The sequence below is a fragment of the Coregonus lavaretus genome (assembly GCF_964263955.1).
Source record: "Coregonus lavaretus genome assembly, chromosome: 8".
Taxonomy (NCBI): Eukaryota; Metazoa; Chordata; class Actinopteri; order Salmoniformes; family Salmonidae; genus Coregonus; species Coregonus lavaretus.
In genome coordinates, this window is record NC_139995.1 from 4595046 (window position 1) to 4621231 (window position 26186).

General features: G+C 43.7%; 1 protein-coding gene across 3 annotated transcripts in view; it reads left to right on the plus strand.

Moving 5' to 3' along the window:
* The window catches only part of LOC311134369 (RNA-binding protein Raly-like), a 201572-nt gene that overhangs the window by 156778 nt on the left and 18608 nt on the right, over positions 1–26186 (plus strand). For all 3 annotated transcript variants that reach the window (XM_084168023.1, XM_084168025.1, XM_084168024.1), the window contains 2 exons: positions 16961–17118; positions 17449–17565. In XM_084168023.1, coding sequence (XP_084024149.1) covers positions 16961–17118; positions 17449–17565 — 275 coding nt within the window. The remainder of the gene's footprint in view (positions 1–16960; positions 17119–17448; positions 17566–26186) is intronic.

Genomic DNA, 26186 nt, shown 5'->3' on the forward strand with positions numbered 1-26186 from the left:
GTGACCCCAATGTGGAAAGGGAAGATTCTCACGAACACGATGGTGGAAGACACGATGTTTTGCTCTATGACTGCCACAAGTGTCACGGGACTCGTCTGAAGGTAACCAGTACCGGTTTAAAAAACTGAATGGAAGTATGAAGGTAGTTTTGTGCCTACCCAAAAAAGGGATTAAATACAGTGGGGAGAACAAGTATTTGATACACTGCCGATTTTGCAGGTTGTCCTACTTACAAAGCATGTAGAGGTCTGTAATTTTTATCATAGGTACACTTCAACTGTGAGAGACGGAATCTAAAACAAAAATCCAGAAAATCACATTGTATGATTTTTAAGTAATTATTTGCATTTTATTGCATGACATAAGTATTTGATACATCAGAAAAGCAGAACTTAATATTTGGTACAGAAACCTTTGTTTGCAATTACAGAGATCATATGTTTCCTGTAGGTCTTGACCAGGTTTGCACATACTGCAGCAGGGATTTTGGCCCACTCCTCCATACAGACCTTCTCCAGATCCTTCAGGTTTGGAGACTGGCTAGGCCACTCCAGGACCTTGAGATGCTTCTTACGGAGCCACTCCTTAGTTGCCCTGGCTGTGTGTTGCGTGTCGTTGTCATGCTGAAAGAGCCAGCCACGACCCATCTTCAATGCTCTACTGAGGGAAGGAGGTTGTTGGCCAAGATCTTGCGATACATGGCCCCATCCATCCTCCCCTCAATACGGTGCAGTCGTCCTGTCCCCTTTGCAGAAAAGCTTCCCCAAAGAATGATGTTTCCACCTCCATGCTTCACGGTTGCGATGGTGTTCTTGGGGTTGTACTCATCCTTCTTCTTCCTCCAAACACGGCGAGTGGAGTTTAAACCAAAAAGCTCTATTTTTGTCTCATCAGACCACATGACCTTCTCCCATTCCTCCTCTGGATCATCCAGATGGTCATTGGCAAACTTCAGACGGGCCTGGACATGTGCTGGCTTGAGCAGGGGGACCTTGCGTGCGCTGCAGGATTTTAATCCATGACGGCGTAGTGTGTTACTAATGGTTTTCTTTGAGACTGTGGTCCCGGTCATTGACCAGGTCCTGCCGTGTAGTTCTGGGCTGATCCCTCACCTTCCTCATGATCATTGATGCCCCACAAGGTGAGATCTTGCATGGAGCCCCAGACCGAGGGTGATTGACCGTCATCTTGAACTTCCCCAGACCGAGGGTGATTGACCGTCAAACATGGAGGTGGAAACATTATGCTTTGGGGGTGGGGGTGTTTTTCTGCTAAGGGGACAGGACAACTTCACAGCATCAAAGGGACGATGGACGGCGCCATGTACCGTCAAATCTTGGGTGAGAACCTCCTTCCCTCAGCCAGGGCATTGAAAATGGGTCGTGAGAGAAAAAAATAGCTAAATGATCTATAGACCGTCTAAAAATAATTACAGTATCTCACAAAAGTGAGTACAGCCCCAGACCATGACACTCCCACAACCATGCTTGACTGTAGGCAAAACCCCTTTTTTTTAATATTGGAGATAGATTGTAACTTCCATCAATGTAATTGTCTGCATCACTTCCAATCCCCCATGTTTTTTATATATATACTCCCCTTTAATAAATAGATATGCCGATAGTGGACAACCTTGTTTCACTCCTCTTGACAGTATAAAACTTTCTGAGAAATAGCCATTATTTACTATTTTACACCTAGGGTTAATATACATGATTTTGACCCATTTTATAAGAGATTCTCCAAAATGGAAATGCTCCAGGCATTTATATATAAACCCCAGTCCTACTTTATCAAATGCCTTTTCGAAGTCTGCTATGAATAGCAGGCCTGGTTTCCCATATTTTCCATAGTGTTCTATTGTTTCCAATACTTGCCTTATATTATCTCCAATGTATCTTCCATGTAAAAAACCTGTCTGATTAGAATGAATAATATCCGACAATACCTTTTTAATTCTATGCGCTATACATTTTGCTAGGATTTATGCATCACAACACTGAAGTGTAAGGGGCCTCCAATTTTTTAAATGGACTGGATTTTTATATTTTCCACTTGTATCCTGTTTCAGTAATAATGAGATCAGACCTTCTTCTTGAGTGTCAGATAATCTACCATTTACATAGGAGTGGTTAAAACATGCTTATAATGGTCCTCTTAGTACATCAAAAAAGGTTTGGTATACCTCGACTGGTATGCCATCCAACCCTGGAGTTTTCCAGGACTTAAAGTCTTTAATTGCATCCAGAAGTTCCTCCTCTGTAATTTCACCTTCACATGAGTCTTTCTGTATGGCTGTTAATTTTACATTATCAATAGAAAAAAAATCTCTATAATTAGCTTCAGTTAGAGGAGATGAAGGCGACGGAAAATAAAACATATGCTTAAAGTACTTTGTTTCCTCCTTCAAAATATCATTTGGTGAATCATGGGTGACTCCGTCAATTGTAACCAGTTTCATTAAGTTATTTTTGGTAGCATTCCTACAGTGGGGGAAAAAAGTATTTAGTCAGCCACCAATTGTGCAAGTTCTCCCACTTAAAAAGATGAGAGAGGCCTGTAATTTTCATCATAGTTACACGTCAACTATGACAGACAAAATGAGAAAACAAAATCCAGAAAATCACATTGTAGGATTTCTTATGAATTTATTTGCAAATTATGGTGGAAAATAAGTATTTGGTCAATAACAAAAGTTTCTCAATACTTTGTTATATACCCTTTGTTGGCAATGACACAGGTCAAACGTTTTCTGTAAGTCTTCACAAGGTTTTCACACACTGTTGCTGGTATTTTGGCCCATTCCTCCATGCAGATCTCCTCTAGAGCAGTGATGTTTTGGGGCTGTCGCTGGGCAATACAGACTTTCAACTCCCTCCAAAGATTTTCTATGGGGTTGAGATCTGGAGACTGGCTAGGCCACTCCAGGACCTTGAAATGCTTCTTACGAAGCCACTCCTTCGTTGCCCGGGCGGTGTGTTTGGGATCATTGTCATGCTGAAAGACCCAGCCACGTTTCATCTTCAATGCCCTTGCTGATGGAAGGAGGTTTTCACTCAAAATCTCACGATACATGGCCCCATTCATTCTTTCCTTTACACGGATCAGTCGTCCTGGTCCCTTTGCAGAAAAACAGCCCCAAAGCATGATGTTTCCACCCCCATGCTTCACAGTAGGTATGGTGTTCTTTGGATGCAACTCAGCATTCTTTGTCCTCCAAACACGACGAGTTGAGTTCTTACCAAAAAGTTATATTTTGGTTTCATCTGACCATATGACATTCTCCCAATCCTCTTCTGGATCATCCAAATGCACTCTAGCAAACTTCAGACGGGCCTGGACATGTACTGGCTTAAGCAGGGGGACACGTCTGGCACTGCAGGATTTGAGTCCCTGGCGGCGTAGTGTGTTACTGATGGTAGGCTTTGTTACTTTGGTCCCAGCTCTCTGCAGGTCATTCACTAGGTGGTTCTGTGATTTTTGCTTGTGATCATTTTGACCCCACAGGGTGAGATCTTGCGTGGAGCCCCAGATCGAGGGAGATTATCAGTGGTCTTGTATGTCTTCCATTTCCTAATAATTGCTCCCACAGTTGATATCTTCTAACCAAGCTGCTTACCTATTGCAGATTCAGTCTTCCCAGCCTGGTGCAGGTCTACAATTTTGTTTCTGATGTCATTTGACAGCTCTTTGGTCTTGGCCATAGTGGAGTTTGGAGTGTGACTGTTTGAGGTTGTGGACAGGTGTCTTTTATACTGATAACAAGTTCAAACAGGTGCCATTAATACAGGTAACGAGTGGAGGACAGAGGAGCCTCTTAAAGAAGAAGTTACAGGTCTGTGAGAGCCAGAAATCTTGCTTATTTGTAGGTGACCAAATACTTATTTTCCACCATAATTTGCAAATAAATTCATAAAAAATCCTACAATGAGATTTTCTGTACTTTTTTTTCTCAATTTGTCATAGTTGACGTGTACCTATGATGAAAATTACAGGCCTCTCTCATCTTTTTAAGTGGGAGAACTTGCACAATTGGTGGCTGACTAAATACTTTTTTTCCCCACTGTATGTTGAAGATTAAAAAAGAATTTTGTGCAGTTTTCCCCATATTCCATCCAGTTTGCTTTATTTTTATAATATATTACACTTGATCTTTCTTGAATAAGTTTCTCCATTTCTTTTTGTTTTTCCTCTAATTTATTCTGAGCCTCTATGTTACAGTTTTTAGTGCCATCTGTCAGTAGTTCCGATGTGGATGTGGTGGAGGAGTCAGGCGCAGGACACAGAGGATACGTCCAAAAGACTTTAATAGTCCAAAGAGCAACAAACAAAACACGACCTCGAAAACAGACGGAGGCGAGGCAATTACGCAAACACGCGTAAACAATAATCCCAAACATAGACAGAGTGCAGACACGCAGCTCTGCACGACAGGCAGAAAATAACAACACACAATCAGACTAATGCAAAACAAGGAACTTATAAGACAAGTAATCAACACACAAATGGACACAGGTGTAAAAGACAGACAAAAGCAATCACACTACGAAACATAGAGCGGTGGCAGCTAGTACTCCGGGGACGGCGAACGCCGAAGCCTGCCCGAACCAGGAGGAGGAGCAGTCTCGGCAGAATCCGTGACACCATCTATCTATTCTGTTAGACTTTCTATTTCCTTTTGACCTAAATTGCTTTTGTTTTCGAGATGAGTACTGAATTGCATGGCCTCTAAAGGCACATTTAAAGGTGTCCCATACAATAAGTGGATTTGCTGTACCTATGTTATGTCTGAAAAAGTCAGTTATAAATTCCTTTGTTCTAATTATAAATATATTATCATCCAATAGGCTAATTCAACCTAAGCTTGAATCATTACCAGAGGTTGTAAGGCTCTGGTTTTAATCATCAATGATTCAAGGTCCACAACCCACAAGTATTTATCTGTATATTTATTCATGGAGAGCTCTGCTTTCAAAAACACATACATACTGTTTTTATACCCCTTGACAAACAAAGGCACTATGCTCCTCCCACCTTTAGGTGGGATTTTTAAACAGTTTCCGCCTTCTCCTTTACCCTTGATGTTTAGTACCCCCTCTGTTAGTGGGTTGACACTACATGATAATTCGAATATCGTATACACATTTCTACTGTATTTGGGGTGAAATCCTTTAGTCATTATTCTTAATACACAAATTAATCTATCACCTCGACACGTGGAAATTCAGTAAGAGTAATGTATATGCCAATTATATGATGGTCCGGCCGCATTCTGTCCCCTATCAACACTTTTTAAACTTTTGGTGCCAACGAGAATGAGATAAGAAAGAAGTCAATACGACTAGCTAGATCGAGTCTCCGCCATGTACAGTGGGGAGAACAAGTATTTGATACACTGCCGATTTTGCAGGTTTTCCTACTTACAAACCATGTAGAGGTCTGTAATTTTTATCATAGGTACACTTCAACTGCGAGAGACGGAATCTAAAACAAAAATCCAGAAAATCACATTGTATGATTTTTAAGTAATTAATTTGCATTTTATTGCATGACATAAGTATTTGATCACCTACCAACCAGTAAGAATTCCGGCTCTCACATACCTGTTAGTTTTTCTTTAAGAAGCCCTCCTGTTCTCCACTCATTACCTGTATTAACTGCACCTGTTTGAACTCGTTACCTGTATAAAAGACACCTGTCCACACACTCAATCAAACAGACTCCAACCTCTCCACAATGGCCAAGACCAGAGAGCTGTGTAAGGACATCAGGGATAAAATTGTAGACCTGCACAAGGCTGGGATGGGCTACAGGACAATAGGCAAGCAGCTTGGTGAGAAGGCAATAACTGTTGGCACAATTATTAGAAAATGGAAGAAGTTCAAGATGACGGTCAATCACCCTCGGTCTGGGGCTCCATGCAAGATCTCACCTTGTGGGGCATCAATGATCATGAGGAAGGTGAGGGATCAGCCCAGAACTACACGGCAGGACCTGGTCAATGACCTGAAGAGAGCTGGGACCACAGTCTCAAAGAAACCATTAGTAACACACTACGCCGTCATGGATTAAAATCCTGCTCAAGCCAGCGCATGTCCAGGCCCGTCTGAAGTTTGCCAATGACCATCTGGATGATCCTGATGAGGAATGGGAGAAGGTCATGTGGTCTGATGAGACATAAATATAGCTTTTTGGTCTAAACTCCACTCGCTGTGTTTGGAGGAAGAAGAAGGATGAGTACAACCCCAAGAACACCATCCCAACCGTGAAGCATGGAGGTGGAAACATCATTCTTTGGGGATGCTTTTCTGCAAAGGGGACAGGACGACTGCACCGTATTGAGGGGAGGATGGATGGGGCCATGTATCGCGAGATCTTGGCCAACAACCTCCTTCCCTCAGTAAGAGCATTGAAGATGGGTCGTGGCTGGGTCTTCCAGCATGACAACAACCCGAAACACACAGCCAGGGCAACTAAGGATTGGCTCCGTAAGAAGCATCTCAAGGTCCTGGAGTGGCCTAGCCAGTCTCTAGACCTGAACCCAATAGAAAATCTTTGGAGGGAGCTGAAAGTCTGTATTGCCCAGCGACAGCCCCGAAACCTGAAGGATCTGGAGAAGGTCTGTATGGAGGAGTGGGCCAAAATCCCTGCTGCAGTGTGTGCAAACCTGGTCAAGACCTACAGGAAACGTATGATCTCTGTTATTGCAAACAAAGGTTTCTGTACCAAATATTAAGTTCTGCTTTTCTGATGTATCAAATACTTATGTCATGCAATAAAATGCAAATTAATTACTTAAAAATTATACAATGTGATTTTCTGGATTTTTGTTTTAGATTCCGTCTCTCACAGTTGAAGTGTACCTATGATAAAAATTACAGACCTCTACATGCTTTGTAAGTAGGAAAACCTGCAAAATCGGCAGTTTATCAAATACTTGTTCTCCCCACTGTATATCTCTCTAGATCAGTATATTTAAGCCTCCATATATCTACTAGTTCTAATGTATCCATGACATTCACAATTTCCTTAAGAGCATGTGGGTGATTGTTTGTGGTGTGATTTCCTTTACGGTCCATTGAGCTATTTAAAACGGTATTATAATCCCCCACCATAATAATATTGTCTTGAATTGCTTGCAGGATTGATCATTTATTATATTGTCAAAGAAGTGTGGATCATCATTATTTGGTCCGTAAAGGTTAATGAGCCATATCTGTTTATGGTCCAATAACATATTTAAAATAATCCATCTACCTTGCGTATCTATTTGGACAATTTGCACATTCGGATCGAAATTACTATTAATTAATATCATCACCCCTTTTGAATGTCTTTGCCCATGGGAGAAGTATATCCCCCCCCCATTCCTTTTTCCATGCAACTTCATCTCGAATTGTTGAATGAGTTTCCTGTATACAATAGATATTATATTGAGGGGTGCACATAACTTTTTCAGTGAGTTACTCAGGTGAGTACCAGCAGATGGTGTTTGGTACTCACCATATATTTAGCGTGGTCTTAATAAGTGCAGTCTTCTTCACTGTCCTCCTCAGTGCCGCCACCACTGTCCTCCTCAGTGCTGCCATCACTGTCTTCCTCAGTGCCACCACCACTGTCCTCCTCAGTGCTGCCATCACTGTCCTCCTCAGTGCTGCCACCACTGTCCTCCTCAGTGCCACCACCACTGTCCTCTGCTTCAGCTTCCTGCATGGTAGATGATGAAGATGCTGCAGATGCACCTCCCTGTCCTTGGTTGAGCCTCCGATTAGCTGTCTCCATCCACAGGTCAACAGCAGGCTTTGGGTCAAATGTCTCTGTGGTCTGCTTTGACAGGTGAATGTGCATCAGTGCTGAGAGACGAGCATGTGACAGACAAGATCTGTACTTGGTTTTTATAATGTTGAGATGTGAGAATCCCCTCTCACAAGCTGCACTGCTTAAAGGCAGTGTAAGAGACAGCTTAACCACCTTGTTGATGTTGGAATAAGCATCTGGGTTACTTGTACTTACTATTTGGACCAAGTCATACACAGAAGAGGCTCCCAGGTGTTTTCCTGCCTGCTTTAAGCGCATCCATTCTGTCACAGTGGTATCTTTGTCAAGTTGCAAGGTGGCCTCATATTTCTTGAGAATGCTGCAAACTGTTGTGTTTCCAAAACTGTGGAGGTCTTGCATTTCCTGAGGCCATGTTGAAGGATCAAATACTAAGAAATGATCACATGACTTGAGGGAGTCATATCTGATTTCAAACTCTTCAATTAACCCCCTGAGTATTGTCTCTGTCAGCATCAGCATTGGAAACAGTGTGTGCCCTATGGCTTTCACCATCAAGCAGAAGTGTGAACTGTCCAATGGCCACCATGAGTTCATCCTTACATTCTCCAATGGTCAGCTTTTCCTTCTGAAACCTAATGAATGTGGTGTTCAAAATGTTGCAAATGTCAAGCATGTTTGACAGAAAGCACTGAAAACGCTCTGTGCAGATATGCTGCAAGTCACTGTTATCACTCGTAACCAGTTGCATTTTAATGGCTGGCAATAGTCTTGATATTTTTAACAGTGTTTCATGCCTCCATGCAGACCATCTGATATTATGAAACTTACCCAGTTTCACAAAGGAGATCCCATTTTCTTCACATAGCTTATTCAGTGCAGCAGTTTTTTTTGCTCCACCTTTTTGTAAATAAAACTGCAGCAGCTTGACCACAGAGCGATTAAATGTCTCACAGTAAGGAACGTTGCGATCAGCTGATTTCGCGCAATTCTCCAGTGTGTGTGCGGTGCACAGAATGTGCACAAGGGAGTCTCCAACCGCAGCAAGTTGCCGGAGTTTTGGCACAACGCCGTTGTAGATACCCACGTTGACAGCAGCAGTCTGTGCACACAGCGACCAACTTTGTTGTCCAGTCATCCAAGCCTGTGTCCTGGAAAAGACTCACAAGTCCGTCTGTTATGGCCTGTGCGGTTCGGTCAGCACCCAATTCAATCAGTCCAATAAAGTCCGAAGTAAACTCTCCGTTGCTGGACACAGACACACTGTAAACGATTTCCTGCTCAGTTTTTGTGATGTCCTCAGATCCATCAAAAAGCAGCCCCCAAAATTCAGCAGACTGCAACTTGGCTCGTAACTCCCCGCTGATGGTGTGAGCGATGCTCTGCATGATCCGTGTGCCCTCTTCACGTGAATGATATGCACCTCCGACATTTACTTCTAGCCGCTTCAGTAAAGGAACATCCTCAGAATAGGAAGACATGGGACGTGCGTGTTTAGCTTTATGGAAGGCGAGGAGAAAAATATTAAACAGAGCTTGCCGCTGTTCTTCATTCAGCTTGTCTCGCCATCTGGCAAGTGGGCGACTGGACATTTATTCTCGGCTAGCTTGTTTAGCAATGGCTTGCGCTACATTCGTGTGCTCCTTGCTCTTTTCATGTTTGTCAAATAAAGGATGGTTGAAATCTTGCACCACATTTGCACCACATTTCAATGCGCTCATCGTTAGCTTCAAGCCACTGCACATCTTGGAGCCACTTTTCCGAAAAAAGTATTTTCTTCGGCTCTGGCTCCAGTTGGCGTTTCTTTGTAGGTGGCGAAACGCCAAAGAAGCTGCTTAATGTCTGTTGCTTTTTGGACATCCCTGACAGTAGTTGACAAGCAACATGTCATGTGTAAGGTTAGATGAGAAGATCGGTCAAGTACGCAAAGGCGCGTAGTAACACAAGTGGCATTACGCATTCCTGATTTTTGTCGCGCTTGCGTACCTGCGTACCAGTTATGTGCACCCCTGATTATATTCCTTCTCTTTGAGCCATGTAAATATTGTTCTTCTTTTGTTATTATCAGCTAAGCCATTACAATTATAACTGGCTATACTTATTTCACCATACACCATAATGAGATACAAGTTTCAAGTCTATTTATCATTATATATGTTTGTAAATTTACCAATAAAAAATACCGTAATGATTGAGTGTCCATATAGCTGTACCGTGATATTTGCATTGCTACTGAGTAACCCTACAATTGTTCTCCACTAATTCCCCCGCTAAAGCCCCTCCCCATCCCAAGTTGATCCGTCATCCCAGTGATCGGCATCCCACCCACGTCCCTCCGGATCCCTAAGGCCCCGAGAGGCCAGGACCCATCCATCGAAAACAGCACACAGTGCCACCCACAAAACAGAAGCAGATTAACCGTCAAAAGCATTTCCAATGCTGTCACCTCTCTCTATATAAATATATTTAACTATTTAAAAAACAATTATGCATATCCTATTTTACATTTACATTTACATTTTAGTCATTTAGCAGACGCTCTTATCCAGAGCGACTTACAGGAGCAATTAGGGTTAAGTGCCTTGCTCAAGGGCACATCGACAGATTTTCCATCATTATCAATTAATATGCGTAATAATGTCGGCAGTTCATGCGTAGGATTTTAACATATAACCCGGATTGCCATTGTATTACATTTAATTTATTGACAAGCAATTATTATCCTAGCAAATAATTCCTGTGGTCCATCCCATATTAAGGTTCTCATTAGCAGCTTTGAGAATTTCCTTGTATATAATGCTCTCCCATCAGGGGGCTCTGGCTTTGTAGGACCAAGCCTGCCAGGCAGGCTCAGAATCTTGAGGGGGCGGTGCTGCTCAAGTAGGTCTCTGACCGCATTTATTTCTCTGTTTAGGCTGCATACTCACAGCAGGTCCATAAAAGAGATGGGAACTTCTCTTTGGTGTATGGGTCACTCAGGTGGGTGTCCAGGATATAGGGTTAGGGATCTTTCCATCATGATAGGACAATAAGAAATTAGATCAGATGTATACTATATTTAAAAATGTATATCCCTCAGCAGCAAGAATGACTGAGAGTCAACCACTGAGAGCAACAATAAAGAGGACACAATAGATAAGTAGAGTAGAGAGAGTAGAAACAACAGCAACAAAGGTTTATTTGTCATATTGAAATTATTCTTAAAAATTGTCACATATACAGCTCTTAGATATATCATAAATGCAACAAAAATGAGGCATTGGATTTTCACAATATCTCACAAAATACACACGCAGTTTAAACAGCTTTCTCTCTGTTACTCTTGTACCGCCACATAAGACTCCATCACTAGGTAACTGTATGACTGCTCCTTAAGAACAAGACACACATTGGCTAACAGTCGATGGTACTTAGCCTGGGTACCAGTCTGTTTTTGCCATCTTGACCTTGATGATTATGCGATTGTGATAACATAACTTCTTGTGTGGTTTTTGTGTGTAAAATGTGAAGATTATATCATGCTAACCGTCATTCAATCGTCAAACGTCAACATACATCAGTATTGCATCAACCATAATATGAAGCCTGTGAGCATTATTGTGATGCCACCGTCATTCACCTTTTGGGATAGTTTACATTCATTCATGATCCTTGAGTGAGAAGTAGCCAAGTCCCAGATCTGTTTGTGCTATCATGTCAACTCCTTTTCATCTTTGGCATGACAAAGAGTGTCAAGATGGCAAAAACAGACTGGTACCCAGACTAAGTGAGAAGGTATTGTAGTGTATTCCAGTTCTGCATTATTGAAATGTATGTATTCACATGTAATAACTAAAAACTTAGACTAGCAGGGCCTTTATGAGTTCAACATCTCCATATTAATACAACATTACCTAACATTCATCAGACACTATCAGATTAACATGGATATTCAACGGATCCTCTCTTTTTAACAGTTTGAATAACAAGCAATGCAACATTACTCTTGGTCATAACCTATAGACAGACACTTTATTGATTGTTGAAAACACCATTATAAGAAAAAGCCACCTAAAACCTTGAACTGATATCTACGGCTAGATCACCCTGCAAGTTTCATCAATGTACAATACTTATGAGTAGGCCTATGATGTGAACAGCAGCAATTGTGGAGGTCAAATCTTTTCAACGTGACATTGATCCAACAATGGTTCTGTTGCGATTCTTGTTAGATACTGTATAGAAATAGTTGTTAAATATCTGTAAACGTAATTCTCTGATATATTGTCTACATTAGTTGTGAATATAATATTAACTCCATGATTCAAAATTAAAACAATGGCCACTTTTACATAACTTACAGTATATATGGCTGGTAGCAGTAGGCCAGATATTTGTAATTTCTTCCTGGAAAATGTGCTCCTCCTTTCCAAAAGTGCACTTGCCAATATAGACAAACATTGAGTGTACAACACAGCATTTTGATTTTTTGATATTATTTTACTTAGTATTATTACAATTATTTATTTTTATTATTGTTTCACTTACTTCTCTTTGACCTGCATAAGAATTTCACTGTACCGTGCAAATACATCTGCGACCCTGTGCATGTGACTAATAAACTGTGGTCCTCTGTAGCTCAGCTGGTAGAGCACGGCGCTTGTAACGCCAAGGTAGTGGGTTCGATCCCCGGGACCACCCATACACAAAAAAAAATGATGCACGCATGACTGTAAGTCGCTTTGGATAAAAGCGTCTGCTAAATATTATATTATTTATCTACACAAAATTGAAAGCTCTCTCTCACTACCCCTGCTCATAGACCCCCGCCGGCTCTGGGATATGCAACCATTTCCCCTCTCACTCACTTAACGCTGCACCTTTTCAAACACAAAAATGCACACCACGTGGTTGACTGCGGAAGAAATGGGCAGAGCGTGCAAACGCACCCGCATCCACACCTGCCGCAAGGGGGAAAGGACGCCAGAGAGAACACAGGACCAACCACAACAACCATCCGCCAAAACAACAACCGGCCGCCAAAAAAGCCATGTTCTAATTATTTGTATTTAAAGATGTATTATTCTGCTTGTTATATAGTTTTATCCTTTTATAAAATACTATACTTACTATAAATGTTCTTTAATATTACAATCCCTATCATTGCTAGTATTGGGTGCTCCATTATTCGACTCCTCTATTACAACTTTTAGAATAGCCATGGAGTAGTCTTTGTGTCTCTGAACATTTGGTTGTCGATATACAGTTTATCCACCACGAGTGCAACACGTTTCCCTTTTAATCTGTTTTCCTTGAAGATTGGATACAGAACTTTGCACCTTTCTGCAATCTCCCTCGGGAACGGATCATTCATGCCTATTTTCGTGCCAGCAAGTCTTTTCCCTAGGCTTTTAACCATTGCTTTATCCTTAAAAAATGCAAATTTGGCAACGATTGGGCGCTCATATTTCTGTCCTCTTTTTCCGAAACGATGTACATGTTCGAGTTGGATTTTATCCTTCATAATATTCTCTGTTATTTCTCCCTCCTTTTCCTGAATACCCGTAAGTACTAGATTTTCTCTCATCGATCTAGTTTGGATGTCTAGTAAGGCTTCTCTCAGAAGGTTGTTCTCCTTTTTTAGTTCCCTAACGTCAGTTTCCATCTTAGAGACTGTCACTTTAAATTTTTTGGTTTCTTTCTCCATTATCAAAGCTTTTTCGTCACTCATTTGAAGACTCGCTTTCAACTCGTTTACGTCCTTACTGACCAATTCTAGTATGCCCAATTTGTCATTGATCGACTTCAACAGGTCGCTTTCCACACTTACCAGACCCAGTGGTGAAAAGCATATATCATCTGTATCAGTCGACGAGTCGCGTTTCCCCTTGGTGATCGGCTCTCCTCGCTTATCTTCCGCCATGTTTGGGTGTTGCGTGTTGTTGTAATATTTGTCGATATATTTCTCTAGCCTTATGATCTGTTTTGTGTTTTTATCCAGATTGAATTTTATTAACTGTGAATATATGAAATGCTAATATTTAGTCTAACTAACTGATTTTCAATATTATGTTTTTATCTTGAGGTGGTTTGTACCGCTTTCTATTCAATACGCCATCTTGTCTACACACTTGTCTTTGTACTCACACAAGCTTGACACCATCTTAACCAAATAAATTTATCTTGGTCTCATCAGACCACAGGACATGGTTCCAGTAATCCATGTCCTTAGTCTGCTTGTCTTCAGCAAACTGTTTGCGGCCTTTCTTGTGCATCATCTTTAGAAGAGGCTTCCTTCTGGGACGACAGCCATGCAGACCAATTTGATGCAGTGTGCGGCGTATGGTCTGAGCACTGACAGGCTGACCCCCCACCCCTTCAACCTCTGCAGCAATGCTGGCAGCACTCATACGTCTATTTCCCAAAGACAACCTCTGGATATGACGCTGAGCACGTGCACTCAACTTCTTTGGTCGACCAATGCGAGACCTGTTCTGAGTGGAACCTGTCCTGTTAAACCGCTGTATGTTCTTGGCCACCGTGCTGCAGCTCAGTTTCAGGGTCTTGGCAATCTTCTTATAGCCCAGGCCATCTTTATGTAGAGCAACAATTCTTTTTTTCAGATCCTCAGAGAGTTCTTTGCCATGAGGTGCCATGTTGAACTTCCAGTGACCAGTATGAGGGAGTGTGAGAGCGATGAGACCATATTTAACACACCTGCTCCCCATTCACACCTGAGACCTTGTAACACTAACGAGTCACATGACACCGGGGAGGGAAAATGGCTAATTGGGCCCAATTGTTGCCAGCGGTTTTGTCACGCCCTGGCTCTGGGGACACTGTTATGTTGAGCCAGGGTGTGTAGATCTATGTATTCTATTTCTAGGTTGGGAGTTCTAGTTTGTGCATTTCTATGTTGGCCTGAGTGACTCCCAATCAGAGGCAACGAGTGTCAGCTGTGAATGGTTGTCTCTGATTGGGAGCCATATTTAAACAGTCTGTTTTTCATTTGTGTTTGTGGGATTTTGTTTCTAGTTGGTTTTTGTTAGACCGTGAACTGTCACGTTATCGTTTTGTTGTTTTGATCGTGTATATAATAAAGAGTATGTTCGTCTGCAACGCTGCGCCTTGGTCCTCATCTGTTCTAGACGATCGTGACAGAAAATCCCACCACAACTGGACCAAGCAGCGAGTCGAGGAGCCATCGCCAGGGAAATCCCTAGCAGATCTCCGTGGCAGCCTCGACTGGGTCAAGCCGAGTGAAGAGCAGAGAGAGTGGACTTGGGAACAATGGAGGAAGAGCTTCGACTGGGTCAAGCCAATTGAGGAGCTGAATAGCGGGAGTTGGAGGCAGAAGAGCGAGAGTTGGGCGAGAACTATAGAGGCCTGGCCCACGGGGAGGAGAGACCCCCAGAAAATTTTTAGGGGGGGGCTCACGACGTCGGGGCAGCAGGAGGCCGCGATAGAGCGGTCCAGCGGGTTGGCAGAGGAGGCCGCCAGGTTTCGGGGGCCACTGGTCGAAGAGGGGATGGAAGGTGTAAAGGCACGGCGAGATCCCGGTGTAGGGCCAGTGGTGTGTGTCCCCAGTACGGTCCGGTCTGTTCCTGCTCCCCGCACCAAGTCAGTGGTGCGCTTCGTCAGCCCGGCTCGGCCCGTTCCTGCTCCCCGCACCAAGTCAGTGGTGCGCTTCGTCAGCCCGGCTCGGCCCGTTCCTGCTCCCCGCACCAAGTCAGTGGTGCGCTTCGTCAGCCCGGCTCGGCCCGTTCCTGCTCCCCGCACCAAGACAGTGGTGCGCTTCGTCAGCCCGGCTCGGCCCGTTCCTGCTCCCCGCACCAAGTCAGTGGTGCGCTTCGTCAGCCCGGCTCGGCCCGTTCCTGCTCCCCGCACCAAGTCAGTGGTGCGCTTCGTCAGCCCGGCTCGGCCCGTTCCTGCTCCCGCACCAAGTCAGTGGTGCGCTTCGTCAGCCCGGCTCGGCCCGTTCCTGCTCCCCGCACCAAGTCAGTGGTGCGCTTCGTCAGCCCGGCTCGGCCCGTTCCTGCTCCCCGCACCAAGTCAGTGGTGCGCTTCGTCAGCCCGGCTCGGCCCGTTCCTGCTCCCCGCACCAAGTCAGTGGTGCGTTTCGTCAGCCCGGTTCGGCCCGCTCCTGCTCCCCGCACCAAGTCAGGGGTGCGTTTCGTCAGCCCGGCTCGGGCCGTTCCTGCTCCCCACACCAAGCCAGTGATGTGCGTCGTCAGTCCGGCACAGCCCGTGCCTGTTCCACTGGTGCCTGGTTCAGCACGGGTCAGCTGCTTCACGCCGGAGCTAGAGTAATCCGCTCCACCAGTGTGCAGTCCAGCTCCGGTCAGCAGGGTCAGACCGGACCAGGGGTACTTTGGGGGGTTAGAGAGGGAGTGGGGATCATGCCCGGAGCCGGATCCGCCGCCAAGGCGGAGTGCCCACCCGGTCCCTCCCCTGTGGTATTTAGTTGGCGCGGTCGGAGTCCGCGCCTTTAGGGGGGGATACTGTCACGCCCTGGCTCTGGGGACACTGTTATGTTGAGCCAGGGTGTGTAGATCTATGTATTCTATTTCTAGGTTGGGAGTTCTAGTTTGTGCATTTCTATGTTGGCCTGAGTGACTCCCAATCAGAGGCAACGAGTGTCAGCTGTGAATGGTTGTCTCTGATTGGGAGCCATATTTAAACAGTCTGTTTTTCATTCGTGTTTGTGGGATTTTGTTTCTAGTTGGTTTTTGTTAGACCGTGAACTGTCACGTTATCGTTTTGTTGTTTTGATCGTGTATATAATAAAGAGTATGTTCGTCTGCAACGCTGCGCCTTGGTCCTCATCTGTTCTAGACGATCGTGACAGGTTTAGACATTAATGGCTGTGTGTTGAGTTATTTTGAGGGGACAGCAAATGTACACTGTTATACAAGCTGTACACTCACTACTTTACATTGTAGCAAAGTGTCATTTCTTCAGTGTTGTCACATGAAAATATATACTCAAATATTTAGAAAAATGTGAGGGGTGTACTCACTTTTGTGAGATACTGTAAATGGCAGCTTAGAACCCCCCCCCCCAATGGATTAGACTTTGAAGAATTAAGAACTATTACCTCTTTACTGTAATAACTCAATACAGAAATGTACATTATCAATGTATCCATATCCTTCCACCAAATGCTGTGTAAATGATGAGTCACCCTTTCTCTTTCCCTCTGTAGGCTGTTTGAGTACAGAGGCAGAGTGTCGCCAGTGCCTCGCATAGTGCCAGTTAAGCGGCCTCACGTGGCCATGCCCCTGGTGCGTCAAGTCAAGTATTTGCCCGCCAAGCTGTTGGCACGCTCCTCAGTCCTCCCTAGCAGCACCATCAAGCAGAAGTGTAAGTTCCTGCAGGCGCTCTATATCAACAATTTACCCAATGACACGTCTTCAAGCAAATCTCTGACCTGAAACGGCTCGGTTGAACTTGAACGACTCCACAGCCATCACTTTTCATCTAGAATTTTATATTTGTTCTTAAACAGTAAATTCTAAGATTAATGGATTTCATTTGCTTTGCAGTGTTACCATATACAGCAATCTTCTCTTGATTCGCTTCCATGCTGCAATTCATGTCTGGGTGGATCTCAAACTTAAATGACTCTTCTTTGCTGTCCCCCTCTCTCTCTTGATATCTCTATTCTGGTGTTGTCTGTTACGGTGGACTCAGCGGTAAAATCCAACGAGCTACAGGCAATCAAATCAGAGTTGACTCAGATCAAGTTCAACATTGATGCGCTGCTCGGCCGACTGGAACAGATCACAGAGGACAAACACATTGCCGCGGGTGAGTTCCATCTCCATCAGGCCACAAGAAAGATATAACTCTACAGACTACAACCTTACAGAGAGCACTCTTTCTTTATCAGGATCGAGTCAACCAAGGATAAAATTGATGTGAAAACACCTTTATAGGAGGATAGAGAAAGTAGGGTAGAGAACTCAATTGAACCCCAACACTGTGAAAAATGGTAGGTCCTTGCAGCCAAATAGAACTTGAAGTTTGAGTTGAGTACAGTTTAATACATCAAAATCCAAAATGGCCAAGAAAGGCCCAATATAAACTTCTACAGAAGCAGCCAAGAAAATCAGACTGAGTCAATAACCTCAATTAGTGTAATATTAATTAATTGATGTTACTATTACAGGACTGCCTCTGGTATATAGATGGTATAGTTTCCCACCCTCCTCTAATGGCCACTGTCCAGTAGGTGGCAGAATGACACAATCAGCCATTGATTATCTTCCTGGTGTGACCAAAGAGGAACATTTATTTTCTCTCTGCAGCATCTTGGTCACAGACTGTACTTTATTGCACCAACAGCCCCCACATTATTTTTTCCTATAATGTGAGACATCTTATAAGGCCTTTCTCTAAATAAATGGACCCTCCACACACCTAATTCAGTATTTACAGTATACAAACACTGTAAAGGTGCTGAGTCAGCGAGGTCCTGGACTGCGTCCCAAATGGCACCCTATTCACTATATAAGGCACTACTTTTGATCAGAGCCCATTGGGAATAGGGTGCCATTTGGGACGCAAACCTGTTATATGAACTGGCATTCGCACTGGGTTTATGACCCTATAGGCTGGGCCAGCTGTACTCCTCTCTTTCTCTCTCAAACACACACACACACACAGGTCATAAATTCAGTGCTCCCCTGTCTCTGACCAGGCGTGGCCTCTAACCACAGATTTAGGATGAGTATTCCCTTCCTAAATATTGAAGCCAAATCATATAGATGTGAAACACAACTAACCTTGGATCAGGTGTTAAAGGGTTTACTCCACGGAGCAGCCCTATATGTCCTAACTAATCATATGTATGTTTGTCGGTTGTTAATCTGCTGCCTGTACCATACCTTTGGTTTCCAAGAAGACTTGTCAATGATGTGTCTGGACAAATAGTACCTAGTTGAAGTGTTCTATTGAGAGCAGCCGCATACCTCTGGAGCTTTTTTGGGACCTATTAAATCATATTGCGAAACGGTGGTGAAAACATACCAGAAACAGATTTTTTTCACTTGACTCACTGGTTTCATGACTTTAGCACATGACATGTTTAATGTACAACCTACAAACATAGCCCCAGAGGTTAAGGTGTGTGTGGGAAGTGAGAAGGTCTGTGGGTAACAAAATGTGCAATTCAAGACACAAAAAGAGCAACAAAGGTTTTGACTGGCTTTTCTTTTTCTAGAATGGCTTTACTTTCTCAGGCGGGAGGGTTCTATTTCAAATACACATTTCAAAGTCTCACTACGGGATTTGCTCAGCGTATCACTGACGGCTCGAAGAACCAATCGCACAACTAAATTGCTGTCTCCCTACTGAACTGTTCTCAGGCGAACTGTGAGTTTAACATTGCCAAACGTAGGACCTCCGCTCCTGTCGATAGTGTTGCTAACCACACTAGCATTCCTACCTGCACATACAGTTGCATAAGCAAGGCTAGTTGACTCGGAAACTAGTTGCCTACCTGCCCAGACAGTGGTATGGCTAGCTCCATTCTCTCGTTTAGTTCAACCTACGTTCACGCGTTTGTGTTTGACTAGACTGACCGGTTTAGCCTCAAGGCATTACAGTCATGGAAGACTTTCAACCGAAGTCGAACAACGCACCCTTCGGCTAGCACTGTGCTAGCTATAGCTTACCCTAGCCTAACGAGGTGCTTGCTAGATAGCTAGCTAATGCATAAACTAGCCTCACGGCTATAGTGTTCATACACAGTGCTCACTTCAGCTAGCCAAACCGCTCGCCCACACGACGCCATACAGGTGGTCTGCGGTTGTGAGGCCGGTTGAACGTACTGCCAAATTCTCTAAAACGATATTGGAGGTGGCTTATGGTAGAGAAATGAACATTCAATTCTCTGGCAACAGCTCTAAAGGATATTCCTGCAGTCAGCATGCCAATTGAGACATCTGTGGCATTGTATTATGTGACAAAACTGCTCATTTTAGTGGCCTGTTTATTGTCCCTAGCACAAGGTGCACCTGTGTAATGATCATGCTGTTTAATCAGCTTCTTGATATGCCACACCTTTTAGGTGTATGGATTATCTTGGCAAAGGAGAAACGCTCACTAACAGGAATGTAAACAAATTTGTGCGTATGGAAAATATCTGGCATCTTTAATTTCAGCTAATGAAACCTGGGACCAACACTTTAGATGTTACGTTTATATTTTTGTTCAGTATACAGTACTAGTCAAAAGTTTGGAAAACCTACTCATTCAAGGGTTTTTCTTATTTTTACTATTTTCTACATTGTAGAATAATAGTGAAAGACATCAAAACTACGAAATAACACATATGGAATCATGTAGTAACCAAAAAAGTGTTAAACAAATCAAAATATATTTTATATTTGAGACTCTTCAAAGTAGCCACCCTTTGCCTTGATGACAGCTTTGCACACTCTTGGCATTCTCTCAACCAGCTTCATGAGGTAGTCACCTAGACTGCATTTTAATTAACAGGTGTGCCTTGTTAAAAGTTAATTTGTGGAATTTCTTTCCTCCTTAATGCGTTTGAGCCAATCAGTTCTGTTGTGACAAGGTAGGGGTGGTATACAGAAGATAGCCCTATTTGGTAAAAGACCAAGTCCATATTATGGCAAGAACAGCTCAAATGAGCAAAGAGAAACGACAATCCATCATTACTTTAAGACATGATCAATCAATCCGGAAGATTTCAAGAACTTTTTTCTTCAAGTGCAGTCGCAAAAACCCATCAAGCGCTATAATGAAACTGTGTCTCAAGAGGACTGCCACAGGAAAGGAAGACCCGGAGTTACCTCTGCTGCAAAGGATAAGTTCATTAGTTACCAGCCTCAGAAATTGCAGCCCAAATAAATGCTTCACAGAGTTCAATTAACAGACACATCTCAACATCAACTGTTCAGAGGAGACTGCGTGAATCAGGCCTTCATGGTCGAATTGCTGCAAAGAAACCACGACTAAAGGACACCAATAAGAAGAAAATACTTGTTTGGGCCAAGAAACACGAGCAATGGACATTAGACCGGTGGAAATCTGTCCTTTGGTCTGATGAGTCCAAATGTGAGATTTTTGGTTCCAACCGACGTGTCTTTGTGAGACGCAGAGTAGGTGAATGGATGATCTCTGCATGTGTGGTTCCCACCTTGAACCACGGAGGAGGAGGTGTGATGGTGTGGGGGTGCTTTGCTGGTGACATTGTAAGTGATTTATTTAGAATTCAAGGCACACTTAACCAGCATGGCTACCACAGCATTCTGCAGTGATATGCCATCCCATCTGGTTTGGGACTATCATTTGTTTTTCAACAGGACTATGACCCAACACACCTCCAGGCAGTGTAAGGGCTATTTGACCAAGAAAGAGAGTGATGGAGTGCTGCATCATATGACCTGGCCTCCACAATCCCCCGACCTCAACCCAACTGAGATGGTTGTGTGTCCAAACCTTTGGCTGGTACTGTATATCACTCTTTGTCCCCTTGAAACTAGGGGCACAGGGCCATGTTATTTCGATAAAAGTGGCTCTCTTTGACGCCACCAGAGGGTGCCACCACACTACCTCTGGTGAGCGCAAATCACCAGCCCTTTCTCATAGCAGAGAATTGACACGCTTTCACAGTTATTCCCTTATTGTTGTCTAGTATTACGAGGGGATATAAACTTCATTTTGCTATAAAATCACACATTTTCTACTGGGTTCTATTATCAATAGCCAACGACGACTCATCAAATGTCGCCGCCATGTGGCAGAAGTGTGACATGCGTAAGAAAGAAGGCTAAAACAGTAGGCCATAAAACTGTATGTGTTCCGGTGGAAATCTGCGACTCATCTGCCGGACAAGGCTGTGGTGCGTGCTGTGTGTCGCATGCGTTGGATTTTTCCAACTTGTACAATCCAACTTCTACGCTGATTTGCCGTGCGGTCTCAAACAAAAGTAGATAAACCACCGAAGAAGGTGCTTATGTGTAGTTTTCAGCTATGGGTGAATGGGATAGCAACCCAATTTATTTTAAGAGAAATACTGAACATTTGCGAGTGAATTTTGCACAGTATTTGAGGGGTAACGTTCACAGGAAATGTTCACGGTATAAATGGTAATACATTGCATTCGGAAAGTATTCAGACCCCTTGACTTTTTCACATGTTACATTCTAAAATGGATTAAATAAAAACATTTCCTCATCAATCTACACACAATACCTCGATTATAGCCTCAAGTCTTGTTGGGTATGACGCTACAAGCTTGGCACACCTGTATTTGGGGAGTTTCTCCCATTCTCTGCAGATCCTCTCAAGCTCTGTCAGGTTGGATGGGGAACATCGCTGCACAACTATTTTCAGGTCTCTCCAGAGATGTTCGATCGGGTTCAAGTCTTGGCTCTGGCTGGGCCACTCAAGGACATTCAGAGACTTGTCACGAAGCCACTCCTACATTGTCTTGGCTGTGTGCTTAGGGTCGTTGTCCTGTTGGAAGGTGAACCTTTGCCCCAGTCTGAGGTCCTGAGCGCTCTGGAGCAGGTTTTCATCAAAGATCTCTCTGTACTTTGCGCCGTTCATCTTTGCCTTGATCCGTACTAGTCTCCCAATCCCTGCCGCTGAAAAACATCCCCACAGCATGATGCTGCCACCACCATGCTTCACCATAGGGATGGTGCCAGGTTTCCTCCAGACGTGACGCTTGTCATTCAGACCAAAGAGTTCAATCTCAGTTTCATCTTGTTTCTCATGGTCTGACCGTCTTTAGGTGGCTTTTGGCAAACTCCAAGCGAGCTGTCATGTGCCTTTTACTGAGGAGTGGCTTCCGTCTGGCCACTCTACAATAAAGGCCTGATTTGGTGGAGTGCTTCAGAGATGGTTGTCCTTCTGGAAGGTTCTCCCATCTCCACAGAGGAACTCTGGAGCTCTGTCAGAGTGACCATCGGGTTCTTGGTCTCCTCCCTGACCAAGGCCCTTCTCCCCCGATTGCTCAGTTTGGCCGGGCGGCCAGCTCTAGGAAAAGTCTTGGTGGCTCCAAACTTCTTCCATTTAAGAATGATGGAGGCCACTATGTTCTTGAGGGGTAATGACTATAACTACCAATTGGGGAGAAAAAGGGGTAAAAAGTACCAAAAAAATAATATAAAAAAATCGAACTGGTTTTTAATGACTTACAATAACACTGCAATGAAAGGAAATATAGATTACACTGTAGGGCATTGCTTCCCAACCCTCTCCTCGGGTACCACCAGACGTTTCACATTTGTTGTAGCACTGAACTGATACACTTGATTCAATTAGTCAAGCAAGGGCTTGGTGATAGTTGACTAATTGAATCGGGTGTGCCAGTTTAGGGCTGCAACAAATGTGACATGCCTGGTGGTCCCTGAGAGGGTTAGGATGCACTGCTGTAGGCTATATTACCTGTCATGGAAGTGTTATTATACTGACTCAGGTGAAAGACAAAGATGTATGACAGAGACTGGGTATGAATTCCTACACCTATATGATATATGTGCTATAACATTTCCAAAAAAGCACTTCATCACACAATTTATTCATCACCTGTTCTGGCTGCACCCTAATTATGTTGTAGCCCCATGTATACAGTGTTTTTATTTGAGAATAAACAGAGTGACAATTTCACTGCAAATACCTGAGTGCTGACCTTGATGCTTGGTGGTAACGTTTAGTGAGAGGACATTTATCTGGATCAGGGGTAATCAACTCTTACCCTAGATGGTCTGGAGCCTGCTGGTTTCTGTTCTACCTGATCATTAATTACACCCACCTGGTGTTCCAGGTCTAAGTCAGTCCCTGATTATTAGGGAACAATGAAAAAATGCAGTGGAACTGGCTTCGAGGTCCAGAGTTGAGTTTGAGGGATCTAGATCACACAAGACAAAATCATTAGTTTAAAAGTGTAATAGAGTAGAGAATCTAAATGAATAACAATACACAATAGCAGTGGGAGTGTGGTGTTTCAGAGAAGTAGAGCCAGTTAAGCAAACATCCTGATACCTTCTCAGAGAAAAAGTAAGAGGCGTGTGTGGGTCCTTCCAGGTTTCACCAGGTAAGGCCAGGTCTAACATCTTGTTAACTAGGACAGAAAAAGAGAGAAACACAGAGGGAGAGGCAGAGAACATCCTGGCCCTGAAATAGTGACTAAAGTCTTGTTCACATTGGCGGTTTGACGCAAATCCAAATTTTTTGCATATCCGATTCGAATCTGTTATTTTTCCTGCAGTCTGAACAGCCAAAAAGCACATGGAATCGGATATTTCAAGCCACATTTCAAACCACCTTCGTAGGTGGTTTGAAATCAGATACAAATCTGATTCCTGGCCATTCGACTTGTTTCTGAATGGTCAAATCTGATTTATTTGCACTCAAGTGGTTTTTATACTTTTATTTGGCATTTCTTGTTGCTTGCTAGCTACTCTGTTGACAGTTTGACAAGAACATGACGTGGTAGCTAACTACACTACATGACCAAAAGTATGTGGACACCTGCTCATCAAACATCTCATTCCAAAGTCATGGGCATTAATATGGAGTTGGTCCCCTCTTTGCTACTATAACAGCCTCCACTCTTCTGGGAAGGCTTTCCACTAGATGTTGGAACATTGCTGCAGGGACTTGCTTCCATTCAGCCACAAGCATTAGTGAGGTCGGACACTGATGTTGGGCGATTAGGCCTGGCTCGCAGTCGGCGGTCCAATTCATTCCAAAGGTGTTCGATGGGGTTGAGGTCAGGGCTCTGTGCATGCCAGTCGTTCTTCCAGACCGATCTCGACAAACCATTTCTGTATGGACCTCACTTTGTGCATGGGGGCATTGTCATGCTGAAACAGGAAAGGGCTTTCCCCAAACTGTTGCCACAAAGTTGGAAGCACAGAATCGTCAAAAATGTAATTGTATGCTGTAGCGTTAAGATTTCCCTTCACTGGAACTAAGGGACCTAGCCCGAACCATTAAAAACAGCCCCAGACCATTATTCCTCCTCCACCAAACTTTACAGTTGGCACTATGCATTGGGGCAGGTAGTGTTCTCCTGGCGTCCGCCAAACCCAGATTTGTCCGTCGGACTACCAGATGGTGAAGAGTGATTCAACAGTCCAGAGAACGCGTTTCGACTGCTCCAGAGTCCAATGGCAGCGAGCGTTACACCACTCCAGCCGACTCTTGGCATTGCACATGGTGATCTTAGGCTTGAGTGCAGCTGCTCGGCCATGGAAACCCATTTCATGAAGCTCTCAACAAACAGTTATTGAGCTGACGTTGCTTCGAGGCAGTTTGGAACTCTGTAGTGAGTGTTGCATCTGATGACAGACAATTTTTACGCGCTACGTGCTTCAGCACTCGGCGGTCCCATTCTGTGAGTTTGTGTGGCCTACCACTTCGCAGTTGAGCCGTTGTTGCTCCTAGACGTTTCCACTTCACAATAACAGCACTTACAGTTGACCGGGGCAGCTTTAGCAGGATAGACATTTGACAAACTGACTTGTTGGAAAGGTGGCATTCTATGACGGTACCACGTTGAATGTCACTGAGCTCTTCAGTAAGGCCATTCTACTGCCAATGCTTGTCTATGGAGATTGCATGGCTGTGTGCTCGATGTTATACACCTGTCGGCAACGGGTGTGGCTGAATTGCCGAATCCACTAATTTGAAGGGGTGTCCACATACTTATGTGTATATAGTGTAGCTCATTAATTGTTTACAAACAAATGAGTGAATGCACTAGAACGCTAAACCGCTATACTTAGCCATCTAATTGACTGCTGTGGCTAGCCAAAAAGGACTCATTTAGAAAGTTGGATCATTTTATCCTTTGAGGTTTTAAACGTTTTCTTACACTATAATTTTGAACATTCAAAGCAACTGGGAAACTTCCATGGCAGGCATTATTGTCACCTTAGCTTGCTGCTTAACTTCTGAATGATAGGAAGCACGAGCACCACCACCAATCAGCCTACACCACTGCGCACACACCGCAAATGAATGCTGTCTGAACACAAACAAATCCGATTTGGTAACTTGTAACTTGCTGTTTGGACAGTCAGTATTCCAAAACAGATTTGAAAAACAAAACAGATTTTGAGCATTAAGGCCTGCAGTGTGAACAAGGCTTAAGTGTGTGAGTGTAAGAATGTCCAAATCCCAAATCATCTCCGAAACTCTATGCCCTATGAATTTATGGAGATCTGAGATTATTTGACAGGTGTAAGCAATATAATAATCGGTTGACCTTGCCCGCCTAGATGGAAGTTACACTATATTGCTAATACCAATCAAATCGTCTCAGATCTCCACCAGTGTGTAGGGCAGGGTTCCCCAACTGGCGGCCCGCGGGCCAAATGGTTTTATTTGGCCCCCCAAGTTTTCTGAGCAAAACAACTATGTATAGTTTGGAATTTTCATTGTTG